The sequence below is a fragment of the Phaethon aethereus genome (genome assembly GCF_964289735.1).
Source record: "Phaethon aethereus genome assembly, chromosome: 4".
Classification (NCBI taxonomy): domain Eukaryota; kingdom Metazoa; phylum Chordata; class Aves; order Phaethontiformes; family Phaethontidae; genus Phaethon; species Phaethon aethereus.
The window spans coordinates 1,012,920-1,038,260 of NC_138578.1; the positions used below are offsets into that span (position 1 = coordinate 1,012,920).

At 43.6% G+C, this 25,341-nt stretch overlaps 1 protein-coding gene across 1 annotated transcript in view; it reads left to right on the forward strand.

The window, feature by feature from the left end:
• Nucleotides 1–24,926, forward strand: part of USO1 (USO1 vesicle transport factor) — a gene marked incomplete at both ends in the record, with an annotated part of 36,853 nt that extends 11,927 nt beyond the window's left edge. Inside the window, 21 exons of the mRNA XM_081999255.1 lie at nt 1,169–1,269; nt 3,312–3,414; nt 3,572–3,627; nt 4,267–4,387; nt 6,147–6,325; nt 7,307–7,447; nt 8,291–8,379; nt 9,140–9,294; nt 9,551–9,762; nt 10,591–10,611; nt 14,608–14,718; nt 15,391–15,509; nt 15,893–16,074; nt 17,049–17,170; nt 18,200–18,338; nt 19,653–19,816; nt 20,424–20,513; nt 21,201–21,287; nt 22,854–22,952; nt 23,429–23,644; nt 24,849–24,926. Of these exons, the coding sequence (XP_081855381.1) occupies nt 1,169–1,269; nt 3,312–3,414; nt 3,572–3,627; nt 4,267–4,387; nt 6,147–6,325; nt 7,307–7,447; nt 8,291–8,379; nt 9,140–9,294; nt 9,551–9,762; nt 10,591–10,611; nt 14,608–14,718; nt 15,391–15,509; nt 15,893–16,074; nt 17,049–17,170; nt 18,200–18,338; nt 19,653–19,816; nt 20,424–20,513; nt 21,201–21,287; nt 22,854–22,952; nt 23,429–23,644; nt 24,849–24,926 (2,585 nt within the window). The remainder of the gene's footprint in view (nt 1–1,168; nt 1,270–3,311; nt 3,415–3,571; nt 3,628–4,266; nt 4,388–6,146; nt 6,326–7,306; nt 7,448–8,290; nt 8,380–9,139; nt 9,295–9,550; nt 9,763–10,590; nt 10,612–14,607; nt 14,719–15,390; nt 15,510–15,892; nt 16,075–17,048; nt 17,171–18,199; nt 18,339–19,652; nt 19,817–20,423; nt 20,514–21,200; nt 21,288–22,853; nt 22,953–23,428; nt 23,645–24,848) is intronic.
• Between the last annotated feature and the right edge of the window lie 415 nt (nt 24,927–25,341).

A 25,341-nucleotide genomic window follows, 5' to 3' on the forward strand; every position in this document is an offset into this window, starting at 1 on the left:
GAGAGACTAGTTTCGTAAGGGGTGGCCGCTGGCGTCTCGTTCAACTGAATTCCTGCCTCTGCTGAGCAGGGCTGGACTTGATCTACTGCCAAGTGCTTGAAAAGCTGAGGTTTCAGAAACGGTGCTGGGCTTGCATGAAATGTCTTCTCTTCCTACCCACAAAGAAAGTATAATAAAGTACTCCCTTTGAATTATAATCGCCCTTCCTCAAGTTCTCAGCTGAAATTCCTTAACTATGCCAACCAGTAGTCCCTACATACGATTGTGTTGTGAAATAGCTTTGTAAATTGTCACTCGGCCTAGAAAAACAGCAGCGGTGCTGTTTGCATGTTTTCTGGGGGACTTTAGCATTTGTTTTTTGCTTGTGCAACAATGATGCATGAAAGAATGGTCTTAAAACAGAATTCATGTGCTACCCCAGTTCTGCACAGCAGAAGAGTAAACAACAGAGTGGCACCTGATCTCCTTTGAGAAATTAGATCAGATTCCAAGCCTGAGAGGTTGTGATGCTCTCCTGTTTCAAACTTACTCTCCTTGCCTGATGTTTAGGTCTTTTCTATTGTTAAAGCAAAATAAATAAATGAGGTGTTTCAGCTGTTCAGCTCTGGTTGGTTTATATTCCCTACAGCTCACTTCAAGCCTCTTGGTATGAAATGTACTTTGCTTTTGCACATTAGTGAACGGTCCTTATGAGGAGTTTCTCTACTGGATCGGTTCAGCTGCATGCGAATGTCGCTGCTTTGGGGTTTTCTGCTCCTCCTCTCTTCGGAGGGTTCTCTTGTCTCTCTGAATTTTCTGTCTCTAAAGGGTTGTTATGTATAGAACAGGCAACTGTGGGGATGAGTACTGGGATTCTGGTCAGCTGTGATCAGTAGAAATGGGATTTTTTTTTTTTTTTTCTTTTAATGCTGACATGAGGTCATTCAGTAGATTCTTGGTTGCCTCCTGGTTTTAAAACAAAATACCTCTGAGTAAATGTTATGTTTAGAATAAGGTAGGCTTTCTCTTTTGTGCAAAGCTTGTGTCAATGTTTGTTCTGAAAGCATTCAATTAACATAATAGCAGTGGCGCTAAACCTCTGTCACCTATGGTCCTATTTTAATAAGAAAAAGAACACCTGAGGTTCTTCCAGTCATGTTTTGTAATACATTGTCTTTTACCATTACAGAAGAAAACTTACCAAAACAAGTTGATGATTTGGGAAGTCAGTTCACAGAGATTTTCATTAAACAGCAAGAAAACGTTACACTGTTGTTGACTCTTGTGGAGGTAAGTAGACAGTATCATCCTTGGAATACTGAGGGATACGTAGTGCTGTACAGGGAGGTTGTCGTAACGGATAAAGCTATGGTTTTTGTCTTCCTAGTGAAGCCTATGTCATATGTGAGGTGTTCTTAGACATAGTGTGGGCTTGGAGGTGAGTGAAGATTATGACCTCGATGAACACCGTTGGTGCAGCTTTTAATGCAGAGTAACGTTGAAGGGGTTTTTGATGAGGGCTTCAAATCGGTCAAAATCATTGTTTTGCAAACAGGAGCTGTCGTCGCTCGTGCAAGGATAATTTTTCAGACGAAAGTTAAATGATTATGAGATAGTAATGCCTGTTGAGATGCAGTTGAAGTGGAAGGGGTGACTGCTGTCTATTAGCATGATATATTTAACTCCATTTCCTATGGATTTATCCTCAAGGACTCCCTCTTTTTGTTTCTAAGAATCTATAAATAAATAAATTTATATTTATGTTTATATATTTAAATAAATAAATAAATATTTTCTGTAACTAAGAATATGATTATGCTTGAGAGAAAAAGAGCAACCAGAATCTTGGTTTTTTTTTTCCCCCTTCATAGCCAGTCTTCAGCAAAAAGATTATGTTCTGCTCTTCCCATATGGAACTTAGGTCATGGTTTCAGCAGTATTAAACATTTGTCAGTATATCTGAGGTTTAATCCCTGCGTGCCGAATTTTTTGGCCTCAGTAGATGGAAATGCAAATCAGGAGCACAGTTTTGTAGGCTACGGTTAGTGAGTTTGTAAAATTATCTTTCTGAAACTACTTAGTGAGTGTGAAAGGTTGGTTTATAAATATACTCTCGAGATGCATAAATGCAATACTTACTTTAAAGAGAATCCAGCATATGCTTGATTGATGTATCTGTTAAAAGTTAGGCTAGGACCTTACACCACAGCAGGGTTCTGTTGATTTTAGTGATCCAAATCTAAGATCTGCAAGTTGGAAACATCAAGCATCTGTCCTAAAGGTAGGTGAAACCTACAGGAGGAGCTACGTGACAGCTGAAACTACCTTGGTGTGTGATTGCATGTAGAAGCAAGTGTCATTTGATAAAAATGGATGTAGCATCGCGCAGAGCTGGAAGCTTGTGATGTTTTAGAAGTTACACGTCCTTTTTCCCTGCGGAAGCCGTTGTTGAGAGTCCTCTTTGCTGGCAATATCATGCCTTTTAGGGTTTGTCCTGTACAAGAGTCACGTTTTAGAAAAAGCTTTATAAACCATCTAGCCTGTTTGGTGAGATGGTTAGAAAATTGATTAGCTACCACCTCTCTTCGGCAGCAAGTAGAGTGAAGATGTTTCTCTTGGCCAGTGCCTGAGGTAGCTAGGGTCCTGAAGAAAGGACGACACGCACTCAGTTTCTGCTTGTAACTAGGAACAGGGTTAAAACAAGACTTCTTGTCCAAATGAGGGATCTGCTGCCTGACTTGAAGGTGATGCTTTAAAACCAGCAGGACTAGAAGTAGAGTAAGCTCTGTGAGGTGACTCAGTTGAGATGTGGGTCCAGTTAGCAGCTGTTGAATGAGTTTGAGCTCACCTGGGGACCCCAAAGGTTTGTTGTGGCTTGGTGAAGTCTGTCATGGACTCATTAGTTCTTGAGCATTGTCTTGTGGACAAGAGCCAATTTTAACAGAGAAGCTGCTGTTACTGTTTGCAAATAGGGAGCAGATACCAAAGGGCTTGCTTTGCCTTCTGTCTTGGATTTCTGGGTAATATGGACTGGTCCCTGGAGGACTGACGGATTTTTAGAATGCAGAAATAGCTAGGGAGGCTCCCGCAGAGCAGAGGTAGGAAAGGAAACTGCTGGCAGTTCATGTTGCTGATAATAACATAGAAAGAACTATGTAACAGGATAGTGTTTTGGCTTGCTGGCTATGCTCTGTTATAGGATGGATGAAAAAAGAAATTGGCAGGAGATGCAATTCCTTGTCCCGTTGGTGTCTGTTCGTGACTAGTGTCTAGAAGAGGAAATTGAACGCCTGGGAATTTATTACTTAATGTACTCCTCTCTGTCTTTGCAGGAATTTGATTTCCATGTTCGTTGGCCTGGAGTGAAACTACTAACATCTCTTTTAAAGCAGCAAGGACCTCAGGTGCAGCAGATAATTCTTGTCAGCCCTATGGGTAAGCGGTTGAGTTTATTGCTGATGAACTTGAAGCTGGAAGCTCAGCAAGCATCGTAGTGCAGGGCTAGAGGAGTGTCCATCAAAGTCTTTTAATAATGTCCAGCATGGAAAAGCTGCACCTTTTTTATGCTCTTTTTTTAATGTGTTTCTTGCAGGTGTTTCCAGACTCATGGATTTACTAGCAGACTCTAGGGAGGTTATACGAAATGATGTAAGTACAGAACAAAGGCAGTTTATTCTCTTAATAAATAGTAACTGTCAATTGAATAGCTTAGTACTTGTGCGGAATTTGGATTAAGTTAGACGAATGCACATGAAGAAATCATTGTGGTTGTTAATTGGGAATATTTCATTCTTCAGTCGGGTGGCTTTAGGATGTCTTGCCACAATTCACTTAACAAAGGCGAACTGTTACTGTGTACTTAATGCAAACATTCGCCCTCGTGTAGGGTTTTCCTACTGTCTTAGCTGATCTCTCTCTTGGCCTTCTGTCAGGTTCACTTCGGTTCTTCCTCTTTACTCATCAGATGCCAAAATGCCCTCATTACTTACTACGGAAGAAATGAGGTGCTTTGCAAGTTTCCTCTTCCTTCTGTGTAGCCACTTAGGATCCTTTTTAGCAGTACTGTGGTTCTGTTTTGAAGTGCAGTGAGGCACGAGGGAACTATTGCGAGGTGTCCGTGGCAGGTTTTGTTAGATGTGCCGAGGTGCAGGGCAAGCAGTTCTGTCCTGTGATTCTGGCCAAGGATTATGTTGCTGATTTAGCATCCTTCTAAAAGCTGTGATTTGTGAAAAGCAATGTAGTTGCAGTAAAACTAAGTTTCATGTCTTCTCTTCCCCACCTGTCAAGGGAGTCTTGTTGTTACAGCAATTGACAAAAAGTAATGCAGCCATACAGAAGATTGTTGCTTTCGAAAATGCCTTTGAGAGACTTCTGGATATCATAACAGAAGAAGGAAACAGTGATGGAGGTACAGAAAAGTCTTACCCTTATTCAGAGTCTTGTGCTTTTGCACAAACTATTAGGTGACAATGTTTACGGGCTCACACGTTAGTATCTAATAGGAGCCTAATATCTAATAGGTCACTGGGTAGAAGGGTCAAAGCATACAGCCTGGTTGTAACAAAAGAAGCAAAAAGAGATTGAACAAGTAGGCAGGGTTTCAGCATCTTTTGGTAACTAGTCTTGAGATACTTAGTTAAAACATCGGTTAATTTTTCTGACCGTGTGTGTATGAGTGTTTGGGTTCTTGTTTGGCTTAGGTCTGTCGATGTATGTACCTTGAATGGCAGTGTCAGATACACGTATGCTTCATTTGTCACTTACAGACTTAAGCATCTGCATTCCTCTCAAGGTCCTTGGATACTTGGAGTGGCTGGAAGTAACAACTTGCTGAGTTTCTTCAGCCTCACTAGTAACTTCAGCTTTGTGGTCAGCTCCTTGCCAAATCGATTACCTGTTGCGGGGGGGGAAAGGATAAAAAAAATGAGCAAAAGAGATGCAGCCCTTAGGTGCTCTTTTGGTTTTTTATTAGCAACACATCCCGAGTTTACTGTCAATTGTAGTTTGCTACAGGATCTGTTTCAATAACAAGACAGGTTGCTGTTGCGTGGCCTCTGTGGGCTGCAGAAGCAGTCAATGCTTCTCACCCAGCTGAATTATTCCAGGTATGTTGGCATGGAAGGATTAAGCAAACCTTTGATTCAAAGCTGCTATTTTTAGGCAGTTAGTAATTTTAGGAGACTTGGTATGTAAATGCCTAAGTGCCAAGAGTTCTCTGCTGCACCGCTCCTACGTGTCCGCTCCTCCTGTCTGCAGCCCTGCCGAGGGCCGGATTACCAGCTATGGCCCTGCAGCAGGAGCGGGAAGCGGGGAATGTGACAGCCTGTCCCTCTTTGTTCTCCCACTCCCAAGTCTGGCACTGCCTGTGCGTTTTCAGCAGTGCAAGGAGTAAGTCTTCATCCTTTCTGTCGAGTCCCAGCGGTACCACGAGCAGGCTGCCTTTCTTTGTGCTGTCTTCTGGACAGAGTGGTCTGAGGATTTTTCTCTTTGCAGAGTACGTAGTTGTTGAGCATCTACAGTGCTTTTTCAGTAAAGATAAAACGTGAGGCTAAAAAAAGAAGCTGTTACAACTCCAAGGAGTGGAGTTTGAATTGGCTCATTGTCACCGCTATATCTAAGAATTGCTTTTCCACCAAAATAACCCGAAAAGTAGCTTTGAAATGAGTTGAAGATGTAGCCAGCAAAGATAATGAATGTGTAATCCTGTAAGAATTTCTGCATTTGAATCATGATGCTGTTCAAGAGGGACTTCATTTTAGTGCTTACAAAACAGACAGTTGTGTGGTGTGACTCTGAAGTAGGTATGCTTCAAGACACAAAGTGGTTGTGAGGCTCAGTTTGAAGTTCTTCCCGTGGCCACCCCATTAACTCCTACAAAGCGTACATTCCTTGGAATTAACTTTTTGCTTCAGACTTGTGGAAGAAACACAATTATGATCTCCTTGGAAATACGCTGGATTGACATCCATGTATTTAATTTAGAGTGACCTTAGATAATTTTTTCATGCATGAGGTTCACAGTTCTTGATCCAAATCTAATAGTTGTTAAGAATGAAGAGTTCAGAAGTGTGTGCTCTGTTCCACCTAGAACATACTTAATGCATGGAGAAGCTAGCTAGTTTTCCACGTGTCACCTTTTGATTAATCTTTGTTTTTTGTCCCACCAGGAATAGTAGTGGAAGACTGTCTCCTCCTGTTACAGAACTTGCTGAAGAACAATAATTCCAATCAGAATTTCTTCAAAGAAGGTTCGTATATTCAGCGTATGAAGCCTTGGTTTGAAGTTGGAGATGACAACTGCGGGTGGTCTGCACAGAAAGTAACTAATCTTCACCTAATGCTGCAGGTAAAACACTTCACCTAAGTCATAAGTACCAATGTCAACACTTGTTCAGCTCTCTGTCTATGAAGAATAAGTGTAAACTAACTGTTCATTGTGAAATGCATGTGTTGTCTTTAGCTCAGAAGTAGCTACCAACATTCACGAGATGTGTTTGTGCTGAAAGCAGGGCTGTTGCCAAATTTTGAATTTGTAACAGCTGGCATATTGCAGAACTTCATTTCACGTAACTTAAGATGTAACAGTGATTTGAGTTAAATGCATAATTCGGGGTGTTCTGGATAAAGAATCCTCCTGTATGAATTCACGTATGGCTGTGGTGCATTAACCGAGTTCCAGTAGCTGCCCTCACTGCGGGTTGATAATTGTTGATTGCTGGGTATCTTCCCTTCTGCTCACCCCTCCTGAAAAATGGAATAGAATAGGCAGAATGGAATAGGAATAGAATAAATAGGCTATTTCAGTTGGAAGTGACCTATAACGGTCAGTTAGTCCAAGTGCCTGACCAATTCAGGGCTGACCAAAACTTAAAGCATGTTGTTCAGGGCATTGTCCTAAATGCCTCTTAAACGTTGACAGGCTTGGGGCCTCGACCATCTCCCTAGGAAGCCTGTTGAAATGAAATAAGGTTTTCCTGGTGTGTGGGAGTTTGCGTGGAAGCTGAATCTTAATGATGAAAGTGGCTTCTGACTTTCCGAAAGGTGCTCCTGGGAAATGGCGAGCCAAACAGTAAAATAGTTACAGCTTGATTTCTCATCACTCGGTTGCAAAGTTTGCAACAGAGTCAGGTATTTGGAGGGACTTTTTTGAACTCAAAATCAAATGGCCATATGTAGTAACGAGTTGAACATGCTGTTTAATTGTTGTTTTCTATCTCCATTTTTAGGCAAGCATTGAATGGCCAAAAGTCAGATGGGTAGATTTGTTTTGTTTTGCACTTCAGAAGGTTCGGGCTCTCTTCACATAGAAGCGTCTCTTTTCTTCTAGCTTGTGCGGGTGCTCGTGTCGCCCACGAATCCTCCTGGTGCTACCAGCAGTTGTCAGAAGGCAATGTTTCACTGTGGCTTGTTACAGCAACTCTGCACAATCCTGATGGCAACTGGAGTTCCTGCTGACATCCTGACAGAAGTAAGAGGGAGCAAGTAGATGTAGGGCTGGGGCAACTAAATGGTTAAGGCAGGAGTCTACAGGGATAACGGGTTGATGCAGAGACAAGCTGAAGTTATAGTATTTGCTAAGAAACAGTATTTCAGAAGCCAGAGTTGTCAGCTTCCTGTGTCGGCAACAGAAATGCAAGATGATCTTTTGTATTCTGCAGCAGAAAGTATTTGGTTTCGCTTATTTTGTCTGTTGGGTTTGAGCGTAGCCCAGAGCGGCTGAATTGATTCATGTTTTCCCCTGTTTTGGGGGTGGGGTTTTTGCTGTTGCTTTTTTATTCTGAGAGAGTCTAGAAGTATTCCCTATCAGCAGGTTTCCAACGGTGGGGGATTTCTAGCTTCTAGAAAGCCTTATTAACAGTCTGGAACGAGGTGTGTTTTGCCGTGATAAAACGATGTGCTTAGATTGAGTGTAGACTGGTTCCTTTGGTGCGGCCTCGGTTCCAATGCTTTTGTTTCTTAAAAGGTGAGTTTCAGAGGTCTCATGTTCTGACTTCTCTAAAACGTCCAGTTTAACTGGCTATTGTAGCAAAACTGATCTGACATAGAAAATTCACTTGGAGGTAATGGGGTATGACAGAGCCATCTGAGCTTTCTGTCCCTTAACTTTTTTGCTCCGCGTGCCTTACAGCTGCTAGTTGCTGGGGTTTCATTGGACGTGGTTTTATTGAATAAATCTCCATGCTGAGGCTTGGTATGTATTTTTCGATACCGAGCTATCGGAGTGATCTTGAGTCATTTTGAGTGATCTAGGTAGTTGACTGTGGCTCGCATTTAACTATGCATTTAATTTTTTCCTCTGTCCTTTCTGTAGACCATTAATACTGTATCAGAGGTCATTCGAGGATGCCAGATGAATCAAGACTACTTTGCCTCTGTAAATGCACCTTCTAATCCGCCAAGGTAGAGGAAGAAAAGTACCTAACTGTGTTAAGTAATGACATATTGGTTTGGGCAATGGCAGTCTAATCCAAAGGAGTGTTTCAATTCGGAGGTTGGAATGATGATACAGAGCAACACCTTCAAGTTCATGTTGGGTGTACCAGTTGTAGAGTGAACGTGTCAGGTGTGTTGCGTCAGAGATGGGGCCTGAAAGTGATCTTGTTTGCTATCTGGTACTTGGAAATCGAACAAGTGATAGTTAAGAAATTCCTAGATCATGACGAGCTGCCGCTGTCAACCAGACGACACTCTACAAAAGGATTTAGAGGCTACGGGAATAGGCAGGTAACTGTTACTTCCTCAGACTGGGGAATAGCAAGCGTTAGCTTAATGACAGCTTAATGCCAACATCTGAATGTGAGGGCGAGGGCAGAACAAGACCGTTCTGTATTACAAGTTGCTGGTGGCCTTATGAGGCCTTTTCTACAGGATTGTTGAAGCCAGCGGGGAGCAGCAGGGGACTCGATGTGAAATGAGGATATTGTGCAGGAACACTGGCTCATTGCAGTCACGTATAAGGAGTCTACCGTTTTGAGTTTTAACTACCTGAAAAACTTTGCTATCCAAATAAAAAGGTTTTACTCATTTGTTTGAAATGGTAATAGATGGAGTAGGCAAAAGCCTCTTTCCTTACCTAGAGAATACACTCCAAATTGTTTATCTGCAGTTGTCTTGGTTCATGACTTTGTCCTGACGGCTTTTTTCTTTCCTTTCCAAACAGGCCTGCGATTGTAGTACTTCTCATGTCCATGGTAAACGAAAGGCAGCCTTTTGTGCTACGTTGTGCTGTTCTCTATTGTTTCCAGTGCTTTCTATACAAAAACCAAAAGGGACAAGGAGAAATCGTTTCGACGCTTCTGCCATCTACGATTGATGGTACGCAAAGCTAACGTCTGCGCAGCAAGTTGTGAAACTAGCACAGATGTTTAATGCATCAGCTGGTGTCTCCTGTATAATTATTTACCTGCCACTGAGCGTCTGCTCCAAGCAAGATGATTTGGCTTACTATTTCCTTAAAACTTCACTAGTTTTCATTTTTCTGTGTTTTGACTGTATTCTGATGTCTTGAATATCTTGCCGGCTTTGTGGCTTGTTGTAATCTCACTGGTACCTCTTTTGGCCGTTCTGGTAGCTACAGGTAACTCTGTCTCAGCCGGTCAGCTGCTCTGTGGGGGCCTCTTTTCCACGGACTCTCTCTCAAACTGGTGTGCCGCTGTGGCCCTGGCCCACGCCTTACAGGAAAACGCCACTCTGAAAGAACAGCTTCTGAGAGTTCAGCTGGCGACGAGCATCGGCAACCCGCCAGTGTCGCTGCTGCAGCAGTGCACCAACATCCTCTCGCAGGTACGGCAGCGAGTGCCCCCCGCTTTCGGTTACGACTCCGGGTGTCCGGGAAGAACGCTGCTGTGGGGCAGGTGCATCGCAGGGAGACCCGAGCGCTAGCTTAGCGAGGAGGAGGACTCTCTCTCCTCCTGACCGTTTTTAAGCTTTGCTTAAAGCACTCTACGCTTCAGGGGGAGGAGAAAAGCCCCAAATCTTGCTTTTTCGTCGGCGATTGCCGCTTGACGTTGCCTACTCTCAGGAGGTAGAGGGTCCTAAAGCATCTAGAACTTAAAACTTGGTTTAAAAGACAAGGCAAAGTGGTAGGATCCTCAGTCACATTTTGTTGCTTGGTTAGTATTTAACCTGTAACTGCTAACTTGAAACATCCTGAAAATACCGGGCTCTACTGTATTGATTGTTGTTTTGCTAAAGCCAAAAGCTTATTTGACCTTGTTCAATGTGTTAAGAAATGACCAGTGAGTGAACTTCATTGCCGGCCCACACTTCCTAGCGACGCTTGCTCCTGTTAGGCATACTTTTCCCCCGACCGGCTGTAATGATAAGGAGCCAGTTAACTCTGGCAGCCATTGGACTCTCCTGCATTTGAGAATAATGGCAGAATGCTGGAATTTTGAGTTTGTTCTTGTGACTTACTTTATCTGCTTTCCCTGAAAATAGACAGTACTCCATGCTTTTCCTGGCATTTTTGTCTAAGGTAAATTGAAGTCAGTAAACCTGCCTGTGGCTGTTTAGCCTTAAATGATACAAGGGACTGAAACTTTGCGGGGGGATGTTTCTGAAATGTGTGCTGCTTTGAGGTTCTCAAAGTAACCTGTGTGTAACTTGCAGGGTGATAAGATCGACAGACGGGTACGTATTTTTTGGCACGGCTTCGGTGTTTGCTTGCCAGAAGCAGGCCGCCTCCTCTTGTCTGGGTTTTGCTGGAGAGGTTTCCTTTAACTGCTTTTTGATGTGTTTCCACTTACAGCTTTGTGTTGCAGTTGGGTTTGGGTTTTTTCTTAGCATAACAAGCTCTTTCTGTGTCTCCAGGGGATTTTCTGGGGGTGCTCCAGAAAACTATGGCATAAAGATCTTGGGTAGCACTGGTGCTTTCTTTCCAGAGGGGCAGACTCATTGACCATCTGATCACCTAACAGATGCGCTTTCTTGTAAGAAAAATTAAAACTGTTAGGAACGCTGTTTTCTCAGACTGGCCTGTAGCAAACAGCTGTACAATCTGAAGTGGGAACATGCTGCTGATTTCCGGGCTGCTAAAAGAAAAACTGTCTTTAACCTGCTTCCCGGGCACTTTGGATGTTGTACTTAACAGCAGAAGTTTTAACCTTGGAGCTACTGGTTGTGAATAGCAGGGATCTCATTGCTAGCTAATGAACTCTGAAGTGAGTTGTTGGAATTTAAGGCTGTGTTACTTGAAGTGCTGCTAAGTCGCCTATCAGCAGCAGAAAAAACAACTCTGAAATGTGTGGCTGCTGTGGAATTGTCTGCTTGATTTACCACCTTGATCATAGTTGTCCGGACGGGTGGGGTTGTATTGTCACCAGCCCTGAACTGTAGAACAGCACCCATGGAGAGCTGTCATCTACCACAGTAGGGGTTGTCATGGTATGTCTAGAAAATAGCTGTGTGTTCTTTTTTTTTTTTTTTGAGAGATAGAAGGTATTTTGGACTGTGTGGAAATCTTTAGTCAGATTATGTTAGTTGGACCTCAGAATAGCATGTAGTTCTTTGGAGTAGATGGGGTTTGTGACTGCTTCCAGCAGATAACGTGTGTGGTAAGCGCCACGTCGGACAAGCAAAAGGAACTTTGTCTTTCTGACGAGATAAGCGACATTTCTATGAGTGCTGTCTTACGAAGCACGAGGTGTGCCAGTGTGCTGTATGGCAACGCTGCCAGTTACAGTGGTTACTGCTGGCGCGCAGGAACTGGCTAGCAGTGTTGGGACAAAAAGAGCCAGTTCTTGTAAACATGAGGGGAAGAGGGTTTCTAGTGTTGCTTGCTTGTTCTCTTTGGGGCAAGCATTTCTTTTTGTTCAGTTAGGGGGTGTTGTAGCCATTTTGTCAGTAGTTATTCAGTCTGAACTTTTAACTTCCTTGGCCTGGTTCTGCTCGCTGCAGGTAACTTTTGCCTATCCTAGAAGGGTGAAAGTAGCATTCTGTGGGTGGTTACTAGGGGGTTAAATGGAGACTGTCAGCAATTAAGCTGGTTAAGGGTACCAAAGCCTGGCGTTTGTAGAAATAGGAGCTTGGAGGAGTTGGTCAAGCAAAGTGGCCTGTTCTCTGGTTTGCTAGAGACTTTAAGGGTCAGCATAGGGAGGGGCATAGCTCTCCCTGTAGAGCAGAAGGACTGGGGAAGAGGTATTCCTGGCAGTTTCGAAGCAGTCTGAGGTGCGAGGAGCAATGAGTGGGGAAAAAGGGGCGGTTTGCTTGACTGTTGTGTAATAGTACTTGCAGGTGAGGGCACGGTGCAAGTGTTGGAAGGTGGATGCTCAGTCCTCCATCCATCAGGTGGGTGCAAGGACACTCTGTCCTTCAGCGCTGCTGCGTTACGGTCGTGTTTCCCCAAAGGGGTTTGTGGGGCAGGTTAAGTTATGCGGCTGGGATGTCATGAAGGTGTTAGTGCATCTAACCTGGAAGTAATTTGGGTGGAATCTGTGTTCTTTTACAGAGCTCTTCTGCTAAAGCAGTGTACAGCCAATGTGACTTCCAGGGTTCTCTCCAACCTAATTGACCCTGTAGTTCTGTGAGATGGCCATGAGGAAGGAAATAGCCTGTCTAGAGGCTTCAGTATAGCAAGAACGGCCTGTGTGGTCAGCAGGTTCTGCAGCTAAGCTGTTTGATGAGACAGTGCTATTGCGGTTCACTGCACTAATGTGCTGTGGCAGATCATTTTCTTTATGAGCTCGTAAGACCTATGATTTGTCACCTGTGTCTTCATTCATGGTTCACCTGAACGCTGGAGTGTGAACGCAGTTCTTGGCCTTATCTAGCGGTTAATAAAAAGCGGTGAGGCGCCTCTTTGGGCAGCTTGCCTTGCCTTTGTGCGTGAACCCACTATTTCCTAGCGAGTATCTCTTCAATATGTCTTGTCCTTAGACTCTTTTGGAAATAAATGTCACCTGGTGAGCAGAGGTCTGGAAGTGTTGTGTTGCATGCAACTCAAAACCCGATGACCAAGTGCGAGGTGGGTAGGGGAAACGCACAACGGTGTCGGGGAAAGCTAAATGGGCCATCCCAGAGAAAAAGAGAGGGTGAGAGGAGAATAGAGTTTAGTGGGGACTAGGCAACCTGCAGTGAGGTCTAGGTCAGTGGAAACCAGTTGCGGCATTCAGCTAGAAGGATAGCAGCAAGGAAGATAACCTGTGTGTTAATACGACAGCGTGACAGGGTCACAACAAAGCTACAAACAAACCTATAGCAGAGACTAAGCAATGATGGCTAGTAGGGCATGTAGTACTCACCGTCACGCGCACCAGGCAGCTGCTGTGCAGTTGGTGATGGCTGTACTCTCTGCTCTTCGGACACTGTTCACTTGGGTCGTTGGAAGCAATGATGATGATAACGACGAAAAAGGGCCAAGCGCTCCCTTTCCTATGTGGGCAGCATTAGGGATAGCTGCCACAGTCTCGATATCTGTAATGTGTGTTCTCCTCTATTAAGGAGATTGTTTCATCTTAGTGATGGCGACAGACTGCAGCAAATCACAACACCTCAGAAACAAGTCCTCGAAGGCAGTCTCTGCAGAGCTTTTCTTCCAGAGCTGCTAGACTCATTTCTAGTCTGTCTTGTGGTGGCTGTAGTTGGGCAGCTGGGAACCTGGCCGCTGTCCTCTGGCTGTTTAGATGGGCAAACTGGCTTTTTTTTTTTACGCTTAGCTAAAGTTTAAAGGCACCACTGACTTTAGCTCTAATATCAGAGGCAAGGATGGGAATTCAGTATCTCGGGCGCAGGTAACTCTCGAGCACGGACTTGCTCTGTTGTTGATGAGTACTTCTCCCTTTTGCCAGTGTCTTGATTCCTGTCCCTGCTCGTTCCAGTGTATTTTTTTGTCCCTCTTTGGAAGATATCCCGCCAGTTCTATATGCCTCGTCTTGCCTTCGAGACTTGACTTGAGCTTCCAGTTACTTTACCCAGTTTGTTAGGTGCTTGTGTCAGGTGGTGTTTTCCGCGTGGGGAACGTTTTTCTTGGTTGCCTTCTGAACGCTGACTGTTGGAAGAGATGTATGCCTGTCTTGACGCTGCTGTATGCTGCCCACGGTATCTGCAGCAAAGACAAGGGGGACAGAATTGAGAAGACAGTCAGTTTGCAGATGAAAACTAATTTTCCCTAGTTAACAAAAACAAATGCCGCAGTTAGCGTTCCTCTTGCTGGCTTAATGTGCGCTCTGTCTGAACCAAGAGTCGCTCCAGTATTATCTTTCTTTACTGAGAAAATAGTATTAGGAATTTTTAGTCAGTAAGGGAAGTCTTACTGATGCATCCCTTCTGATCGGGAATCCTTACCTGACTTAATTTACGCCTTGTTCCTTCTTCACAGGGGTTGTGTGTATGTTCCTTCATGTTACTCTAGTATTAATTATAAATGCGCAACTAATTCGTTACGATGATACATATCGGTGCTAATTTGCCTTGACTTGTATTTCACATCTGTGTTGCTTGTTATTTTCCTCTGAAAACGGTTAAATATGAATGGTTTAATACTTGTTTCATCAAAGCACTAAAGCTGTGGTCAGTATAACTAACAAATGGGTGTTTTGCAAGACATGACTTGTCTTTTTTTAAAAATGATTCTGGTATTTTAGTCCTGTGCTGTGGAAAGATAATGACCAGGGCTTTTATTCTTTTCAGGGCAGCAAAGTACAGACCAGGGTTGGGTTACTGATGTTGCTTTGTACTTGGCTAAGCAACTGCTCGATTGCTGTCACACACTTCCTTCACAATCCAGCCAATGTACCTTTTGTATCCTTCACCTGCTCGCACAGTAGAACCGCTTGCCTAGGAATGACTTGGATTATTCACGTTAAACGTTTATCTAGGTCAGTTTGCAGGGATACTGCACGACCTAAAAGGCAATGCACTGGGGCAAGAGATGTAAGCTGCCCTTTATTGGCAGTGCTCTGGGTATGCTGATCTGTCTATAAAATGTGCATGTACATTGAAGTACAGTCGGAAGCTGTGTCACTCTGCCGGTAAAGTGTATTTTTTTTTATGGAGACAAGCCCAGTGATATTTTTAGCGTGACGTAGGCTTATAGCCAGAGGTAGGAAGAAAGCTTCCTACTTCTGCGGAAGCTCATTTCTATACTTGCTTTTTGCAGAAAAAAATCTCACTAAAGTACGCAAAGCTCAACTGTCACCTTATCCCAACTGAAAGTGTGTTTTGGAACGACTAAATCTCTTTGGTTAAGCTGATGGTTACTGAGAAAAGAAATCTCAGGGAAACCCTGATTACCCAAGTCCTTCAAAACAGGAGCTGGCGTTGTGAGGCTTTCATCAGCTATTTTGCCTGCTTCCTAATCAAGCTTGGTTTAACACGTGCCGATAATTTTAACTGGAATTTATACAGGGAGATGTATGTTATGTGTATTGTGTATTTATGAAATACCTGAAATATCCTTAACAAGAGCTCCAGCTCACAGGGCAGATAGCTGAGAATCTGGGGGAAGAGGAGCAGCTCGTCCAAGGCCTGTGTGCGCTTTTGCTTGGCATTTCCATCTACTACAATGACAATTCCCTTGAAAATTATAGGAAGTAAGTATGATGTAGAAATAAGAGGACTGTAGGAAAAGGTTCTGTGAATGGCAGATGGTGGTTTAAGTGGCTTTTAAATGAGGTGATGCAGTCGAGAATATTTGTTGAAGGTTTTCTATGCACGTTGCTTTTGGGATGCAAAATAACTGACCCACCTCTAGTTCGGCAAAGCAGATGGCTGTTCTGCAGAGGTCCTGCTAACCTCTGCCTTCTTTGGGCTGAGAACAGATGTCAGTGGCAACTGAAAACTGTCTCTTGAATCAGGTGCAATTAAGACTTGACACAGATAATCGAAATTGTAACTGCCAAAACCATCTTGTGGGAAGAATGGGTTCATTTCTTCTCAGCTGTTGCACTGTGATTGATGTGTTTCCTCCTCCTAGAGAGAAGCTGAAACAGCTGATTGAGAAGAGGATTGGCAGAGAGAACTTCATTGAGAAGCTTGGCTTCATTAGCAAACATGAACTTTATTCCAGGGCTGCTCAGAAACCACAGCCTAGTTTTTCTAGCCCGGACCATATGATGTTTGATCATGAATTCACTAAGCTTGTAAAGGAACTGGAAGGTGAGATGTTGGGCTCGTTTCTTTAGTTTTTGTGATGAACTGATGACTGAAATACCAAATGTGCTGATTGTAACCCTGTTAAAAGTAGCATCACGGTACTAAAATGGAGCATTCTGAAAAATGTGTTACAGCAATAGCTGTAAGAAATCATGTACCCAAGCTCACAGTTCAAGTATTGAGTAAAAATACTTGCAGTACAAGCCCATAATCAGGGTAACTGTAACTTTAAGGCTAACTTTATATTCTTAGGTGAAATGATTTGTAACACTTGCTATGAGTTACCACACTGTGGCCAAGAGGTGTATTGCCCTGTTCTTACCTGGAGACTCCAGTACTAAGCACATAAAATGGTCACAGAAGCTCAACTCATGGAAGTATGCAATCTAGATATTTGCTGTTTCTAACTGATTTATTAAGAGAATGTATGAATGCTGAATTTCCTGGCTTGTTAGAAAATGATAGGGACTTTCTGCAGTGTTTTCTGTCCTTCTCAAGAGAGACAGGTTGTCATCATCCTTAACATAAAACTCATGTCCTGTTTATTAATATGGCCCAACTTAAATCAGTCTAGAGAAGGAGAAAATCTTGAAGCGGCAACAGTGAAGGTGGTTTTGCCCTACCACCTTTCATCTGTGTGTTGCCCATGTAGTCCTGTGTCTGTCACTCATTTGCACAATGACTTGGGCAACGTTTGTAGTAGAGCCATAATGCAAGTAAAACACGCCTTGTCTGATAGGAAGGATTCAAAACACTCATTTGCTTTTCTGAAACTGTAAAACACAAAGTGTGCAAACCTTGCTATAAAAAGTCCCCGTTTCCTGTTTTCTTAAACCTGTTTGTGACAATTGCTTTTTTTTAAGGTGCAGGTTGAGTTTCCAATGCCATGAACTCGGTTAAACTGGGTGAGCCTGTGAGACTGTTTTGAGGACAGAAAAGATAACTGGGCTTTAGTTGACAGAAACTGTTTTTGACAGGTGTCATAAGTAAAGCTATTTACAAGTCCAGCGAGGAAGATAAAAAGGAGGAGGAGGTCAAGAAGACATTGGAACAGCATGACAACATTGTCACTCACTACAAAAAAGTCATTAGAGAGCAGGTAAGAGGGAGTTACGCTCTACACGTGCCTCCAGAAATTGTTTGTTCTGGCTTTCGGAGGCCCCGCGGTGCAGTTTGATACCCGATGTTCCAAAACAAGTGACAAGGAATCTAGCAAAGCAGAAAAACTTCGAAAACCACTTAAGCCTAAAATTTCTGGTTCAACTAAAATGTCAGTGTTTAGAGTACTGATTAAGTTGAATTCTTTTCCTGGGACACATCTGGTCGTTCCTGTGGTTACAGGTTTCTTTTCAAATGACTGACGGCATAATGTGCAGCCCTGAGCAAAGAGAGGTAGTTCGCAAGTTCTGTGCTCTCACCTTTGAAAAGCTGACAGATGAAATGAAGAAATGAAGTTTGTCAGTGAAGTTTGAGTTTACCTGCTGTGGTTGGACTCTGAAAAATTTTTCTTCCAAGGGTGGTTGGCTTGTTTTGTTGCCACAGCTTAGATCGAGAAGTAGAGGAGCACAGCTCATGGATTTAAGTAGTTAATGGGGAACTGGCAGGTGCTTGTTGTTCAGGGATCTGGAATGGACAGAGAGTACAGGCGTGCGTGTACAATTAAGTGGCACTTTTGAACAGCCCGTGAGGCTTTATTGAACATGTGATGACTGCAATTACCACGACTTGTTTAAAGACTCTCAAAGTGGACCAAACGCGTGCAGGCTTCGGTGTGATGGAGAAAAATTACAATCATCAGATTTCACGTACTACTTTCTTTCTTTCTCCTCCTGGCCCTGGTGTGGGAATGCTAGAGGTGTCCCCCAAAAGATTCAGGAAGCATTGGTCTGGTGTGACAGGCTTCTGCTGTCTTTGCCAGGCTTTTTTCCTGGGTTCTTCCTTTTTTCCTTTATCTCTTGCACGAGGCTGTTGTGCTCATCTGTCACAGTGTCTGTGACGCACTGGTAGTGTCGCTAACCATGTAACGGTGCGCTTAAGGTTTTTGTCTGTCTTTTGCCTTCCTGACAGTGTTGTATTCAAAAGTGTAATTACTCCAAGTTCCTTTTTTTTTTTTTCCTTCCATTCACAGGATCAGGAGCTTGAAGAATTAAAACAAAGAATTAACGCTTTAACATCTCAAAATGAACAGCTCCAAGCAACAGTTACACAGCAAGTGTCACAGATCCAACAGCATAAGGACCAATATAATCTCCTTAAAGTACAGCTAGGTAGGCTTCAGGAAGAATAGAAAACCCAAATAATCTTCCTAGTGCAAGGATGTTGTGTGATTTATGGCAAGCTACAGAAGAGCTCTAGCGGACAGCCTTCTATTGCTTCAGGCATGCTGTTGTACCTTCTGCAGCATATGAAAACTTCCCAGAGGGATGAAGTAATTTTTTTTTTCTAGCTGACGTTAAGCATTGCAAACCATTTATTTTAAGCATCCCATTTGCTTCATTATCTAAAAATACGAGGTTTTGCTTTAGGTGCCTTGAGACTTAAGATGATTAAAGCACAGTGAGAACAGAGAGGACAGCCTGAAAATGTGAATGAGGTATAATTTGTTCTTGCTTTGTGCTTAACTCTTGGGTCTCCTGAAATAATAGTACCATTTCCCGCAACACGCGTTTGAGCGCTGGAGCTAGGGCCCATCTGTCCCGTAGGCCTGCTCGTGGGGAAAACAAGCGCCCGAAGAAGACTGCTGTAGAGGCCTGACGGTTCACGTAGGTGGACGTGTGGAAATACTGGGGTTATCAATGGCTTCTGACCTGATACCAGTATCACTTGGGTTGCCCATGGTGAAAAGCCAAGCCCTTCCTTGCCACCTTAGCTGCTTTCCTGCAGGTGTGCCTGGTGAGGGGTCAGAGCTGCAGCTTGCTGTAGGAATGGATGGCTACCAGGGAGCTGCTGGCAGAGGCTTTCTACACCTTTGTTTCTTTAGTCCAAAACAGTCGTTGCCTGTTCAGACTTACAACATGAACAGATGGGCCACGGTGCGTGCTGAGTTTGGGTCTCTGAATGAAAGCGTGAAGTAGGGAAGACTTGCGGAATGGCAGCTGTGCGAGATGAGGTTGAGGCCTGTTACTGTCACTAGACTAGAGATGGCTAACTGAATGCTTAAATCAGGACAGTACTTGCAAGCTATTCCCAGGTAAAGATGCCTGATAAGCTGTATATGACGTGATTTCAGAAAACAATTCTGCCTTAAGGATTATTAATGATCACAGATACCTAAGAAAACAGTTGTCCTTCCTCTGTAGAATGGTTTGCCTGTGAACTTTATTAGGATGAAGTGAATAATGGAAGCGGCATGCAGGTGCAGCCACAAATATATTCTTGGAGGAATGGCCAACTAGAGCTCTTAATTCAACTTTTGATAGAGAATTCTTAAATGCTCTGCTTCGGTTCTGGAGTTAGAAGGGATTGTATTGCCCTGCGGGGCGGGTGGAGGACGGGCCAGAAATACTTTGATTGTGGTGTTTGAAGCTAACTGCAAAATGATGTTGTTGTTTGTGATCTTTGTTACAAACTCTGCCTTTTAGGAAAGGACAGTCAGCATCATAATTCCCACAGCGATACGTTTCAGATGAATGGCATTCAGACGGAAGAAGCGAGCAAATTGAAAGAGGAGTTGGAAGAATGGAAAAACAAGCACGAACTGCTGCAAGGGCAGTTAAGGGAAAGGGATTCCATGATTGAAAAACTGGTAAGCGGTAACTGTCTCAGCAGAAGTTGGTGGGGCTTCCAGTTCGTGTTTTGAAATGTAATTTGCCTTAAGCTGTGTAAGTCCCCATTACGACGGCAGTCAAGCGGCCGTAGCTGATTGCATGCTGGTAATGGGAACTAGGGCGGGAGGTGGCTTGAGCAGAGCCTTCTCTGCTCCGCACTCTTCCCAAGAGTAATTTGTGCAGCTGAGCTGTCAGACTCTGGAATCTGTGGTTTTTTAGCATGTTTCGGGTGGGGAAAAAATTGTGTGGATCTCTTAGGAGCTTAGCGGTGGTAATGCTTAAGACATACGGTGGCCTGCGTTTGGCGGCCAGCTTGTTAAAACGCGGGATGACGCGTGCTGCTTTTATTTGTGTGTGGCTTCTGCGTTCGGATTGGTGAAAGATGCTTCTGCATCCACCTTAGAGGAGACGGTCCAGCTGCTGCCTTACGATCGGAGAGCTTTATGACGTGCATTTCTTAGCCTGCTTGCACCTTCCCTGCTGCGAACCGTGATTGTGCAAGCACACAGTTTGCTTTGGGTCCTGACAACATGACTGTATTTAGTCTGTGTAGTTCTGTGGCTGATTTGCCTGTTGCTATTACAGAAATCTTCGCAGCTGGAGATGGGAACAACAGAACAGTCTTCACAGACCAGCAAATCCGGTGGTCTGGAGCTCAGTAATGAACTACAGAAGGTGGTGAACTTGTGGTATTTCAGCAAAGCTGCACTGAACAGCGGCAGCTCGGTGTGGGATGGGAAGGGAGCTTTGTCAAACTTCTGGGGGGAGCATCGATTCCTGAGTGTGTTGGGTGTTTTTAATGGCGTACCTTTATGTGATGATGGTACTAATCTTGGAGCATCAAGATTATACTTCCAAAACCGAATCGGTTGTTTTCGCTAAGGAGTCATCTTTGCACCAGAAGATGCTTCAACTGACTGTTCAGACTTGCAAAATCTGTTTATTCGTTGCAAAACATATCTTTAAATGTTGATATGACAGCTCCCAGGTATTAGATGTACAGCATAGAGTCAACATTTAAATGTCAGCTGGTTCAATAATTTAAGGTAGCTGTTGCTCAAAAAATACCTAGCAGAGCGGTGTGAAACAACTTTATAAACCTGACTGAGGCTTAGACAGGTACCTTGGCTGTGCATTCCACAGAAAAGAGTTTCTAAGAGCAGGGCCAGAAGTGGTGCATGTTGCCGACAAGTTTGTCTCCTAGAGAAATGGCTGCTCTGCTCTTGCTGAGACACACGCAGCTTTCCTGTCATGTACGCTAGTTAGTCTGGTAGCATTTAACTTAGGAAAAAAATTTATGTGAATAGGTAGCTCGCTTTATCAAATAAAATTAAAAGTATGTTTTCTCTTTGTTTCCCAAAGGAATTAGAAATGCTCAGGACTCAGGTACAACTACAGTCTGCAGAAATCTCTAAGCTTCAGACTGAGAATCAAAAGCTACAAGTAATGGTACGAGTAAAGAAGTTCCTTATTTTCTCTTTGGGGACTACATCTTGAAGACTTTGCTTTCCTGCTTATGCTGTCTGTAGCTATTGTCCTAAGCAGTTTGTCTTAAAAATACACATCAGCAAGTGATTCTGACAGTGTTGTAAATGCAGAAGCATGTTACCTAGATAAATCTTTCGTGAGGAGAGAGGGGATTTCCAGTCAAGTTAGTGCTCTGTGAGGCCATTGGTCCTTGGTGTTTTTAAATAAAGGCATACCAACTATTTAGTGTTTTAAGCTTATGCCCTAGTCGAAGGAAACGGTCTCCTGTGAGACACAAATGCATGGTATCATGTACATGAGAGATGATAACTGTCAGAAACAGTTGAGGATACTCATTTGAAAGTTTACATACAGACTGTGTATACGTACAGACCTCCAAATACTTTAGAGCTTTTTTTTTAGCAGTGTATTGAAAAGATAAGGCAACGAAGCCTTATAGAATAGCTAAAAAAAATGCGTGTCCTCAAAACTAGCTAACAGCATTAGAAAGTGAACGTTGAGCTAGAGAACTTAAAGCACGAGTTGCATGAAAATGTTACAGACGTTTCCAGAGCAGAGCTGACAGATAAAGCCGCAGGAGCGTGGGCCACACGAACAATTGAAAGGATGACAATGTGATGTTGGGTGCTCAAGCAGGAGGAGGGTAGCTCCTGTGTGCCCTGCTTGATGACCCTGCTGTAAAGGAGACAGGGAAGCTGGACTTGCGTAAACTCTTGCTTCTGGCTGGTTTGTTCTGACTTGTGCACCAAATTCTAATTTCGTTACTGCAACAAAGAGGACCTGTGTGAGGAAAATACCAAGTGTTTAATGTACAGCAAATGTGAGAGAGGAAGGCTTTTCACACTGTCAAAAGTCTCAGCCGGTTTGATTTAAGATGACATTGCACGTGTGTTGGCTATGTGTGCTTGTGAGGCAGAGGCACACTCAAGTTTTCTGTGCCGCCACCGGTACTCAGACCTCCTCATTGCCACCCTGCAGACTGCCTGCCTTCCCCAGGGCTTTGACTTACATGTGGTATAGCTGGAGAAGCAATTGTCTCCATTTCATGCCATGTTGCAGGTTTAGCTGAAAGACAGCTGCCACATTTTGGAAATAACTTTGGGTAGGCCTGGCTGAGACTCCAGTTGTGCTATTTTTAGTAGTCACATAAAAAGATGTTTAGCCTAACGAAAAAAAATCTTTGGCATTTAAGAAGCATCTGAGTGAAGGCTGGTGGCCTGTAATGGACAGGGTCTGCCTAGAAAAAAACACCACCTAACAGTCTTTTTAGGGAGCTGCTTCTATGAAACAAGGGTTGCACCTTGTGTTCTCCTTTTTGAGTGCATGTACATGTGTGTTTATTAAGACCCCAAGAAGCATAGGTCTGTTTCCGGATGCCTTGCAGCACAGGATGTAACTACCCCACCTTGGCTATGCTGTAAGAAGAAAATACGCTTTTAAATTCTACAATTCACTGTGTAACGTCTTAGTGTGCTGTCTTTCTATGTGAGGCATTCAGTGCTCCGATACTGAATTTCTTGTCCACAGAGCACAACTGCAGATCCTGTGTTAGGAGACAGCACTGCAACAGCAGCAAACAACTCTGAATCGGAGGGGCGACTTCAGCAAGAAATAAAAGAATTGAAGGTTGGTAATGGCTGAACACCAAACCAAGTCCCTTGATACTCTGCTTACAGTTAGGAGGACTTCTACAACAGGAAAGGCTTTGGCTGGAAGTGGTTTGTTTCCTCAGCATCTGAAGTGTTTCAGGCTAGGTAGGGGTAGCCAGATGTGTCTCCTCCTTCGTTTTTTACTAGGGAAGTGTAGGCCTTGTCTGCCTTAAAAGAGTTGCAAGGACAGTCTAGGAAATAGCTGTATTCTGACGTGGACAATCCAGTTTGGCTGGGGGGGAAGGTAGCCATGGTTAAGACTTCTACCTGCCTTACTCCTGCTTGGTAATAAGGGGAGTTTGGGTAAGGAAGTGTGTGGGAGCAAGGCCACAGGGCACTTGATGGGGTTGGAGCTGTTATGGGTAAGTGTACGGAACGTGTTTGTAGGAAACGAGGCTTCAGCTGTTCCTATGCTTATGGTGTAACTTGGTGTGGGATTTTTCTGGTTGCCAGAGTGAAGTCAAAGCCCTTTGCGAGGAAAAAGAATCACTAAAGCAGCACCTGGATTCATCCAGTAGTACGGTTGCAATCTTGCAGGATGAGAAAAATAAACTTCAGCAAGAAGTTGCTGAGTCAAAGAAAGAACAGGATGATCTTCTGGTGCTTTTGGCTGACCAGGATCAGAAACTATCTGCCCTGAAGATCAAATTGAAGGATCTTGGTGTACCGGTAAGCAAAACGATGGGTCAGGTGAGTTCTCTGATCCGAGGCAGGTCTGAGCAGTCTGGGTATGGCAATACTTGATCCGGTAAGTCTGGTGAGGCATCTTTCTATAAATAGAGGGTGGTTGAATCTATCAGAGTAGCTTTCTGAACTTACATTGGCAGCCACCTATAAAAGATGATGACTGCCTCGTGACAGAAGTGTTTAGCTTAGGGAGATTGAGAGGTACCTGCCAAATTCCCGTGAGGAAAACTACCTGTCACGTACGTGAGACCTGACCACGTGCCTGGCCTTGCTGCAGCTTATCCTGGTGGCCAGCTAGAAAGCAGATGACGGCCGTCTTGTAATCCCCATGGATCGGTCCACAGGTAACACAAATGATAACTAGAAGGCTTTGGTCCCCTGCTTAAGCAGTGCTGCAAACTGTCAGAGCAGTTTCTGGGAGCCTGGTCTTCCGGGCAGTTTCTTTGAAGAATCCTTGTGACTCGCAGCTGGATGTGTGACACGAAAGTGGACTTAAACTAGCTGCTGAGCTGCAGTTGTTGGGGCTGAACACCACGTTAGAGCCTGAGTTTCCTCTCGGGAGACAATAATTTGGTATCGTATGCCCTCCTTCTTAAAGGAAGGATTACATTTTGGTAGTTAGAAGTCATCTGGTTTAGGTGCAGCAATAGGGTTTTGAAGAGTCTGCAGTGGGCGGAGGTGTTATTTGTAGATTTCCCCCAAATACTTTTCAGTACATCTTACACGTGTAGCCAAGGCATCTTTTGAGTCTGTTGACTTTTAAATGACTGAAATAAGGAGAAAGTACCCTAGAAGACATAAGCAGCTTGACTCATGGAATTGCGAAGAACCGGACAGACATGTTTTCCTCCTCAGCCTATTTGGTGAAGAATGTGGGCTTTTAGTTAATGCAAGTGTATGGGAAGCTGAAGCACATATGTGGTCGCTTGCTCGAGTGTACAGGGCAGAACTGATGCGCTGAATAGCGGCGGCTGTTTGCGGTAGTCCGCCATCCTTAGCAGAGGAGTTAAAAACTCTGCGATGTTACAAGATGGCCGTTGCCTTTATTAAGCGCGAATTGATGTAGCATGATAATTTTAGGTTAGCTTCAAGCTTCTTTTTACTCCCTCAGCATTTGTCTTGCGTTGAAAAGGTTGGGTCCGAGCAAGGGATGTTACTGCTCATAACAGGTTTTTCTTAATTTCAGGTTGAAGATGAAGATGATATTGAATCTGGAGATCAAGGGGATGAAGATGAGGATGGGGATGAAGAGGAGCAAGACTAGAATGCTTTTGTGTGTCACCATGAAAACTAGATGGCATTGTTATTGGGGAAAAAAAAAGATCTATTATTGGTATACAAAGCAAAACATCTGCTTATGAGCAGCAGATGGGAAAATGGCAACCATGGGACTAGTTACAAGTTACTGAAGTGTTTGAAAACCCTTCATACTAGGTAAAGCAAACAAAAATCACTGTTTAAGTTTTACATGAGTATTCCAAATTATACTTGTTTAGAAGTTGCTTTAGACCCTGTTTAAAGCATAGGGATGACAATGTTGCTGCCTCAGTTCATTGTCATTGACAGAAGTTCTGTGCATTTGACTACGGTTTTAACCTTCTGGAACTCTTAACATAATTAAATACAAAAAAAGTATTTGGTTTAACATCTGTCAAATGGAATCATTGCCCCCACCTCCA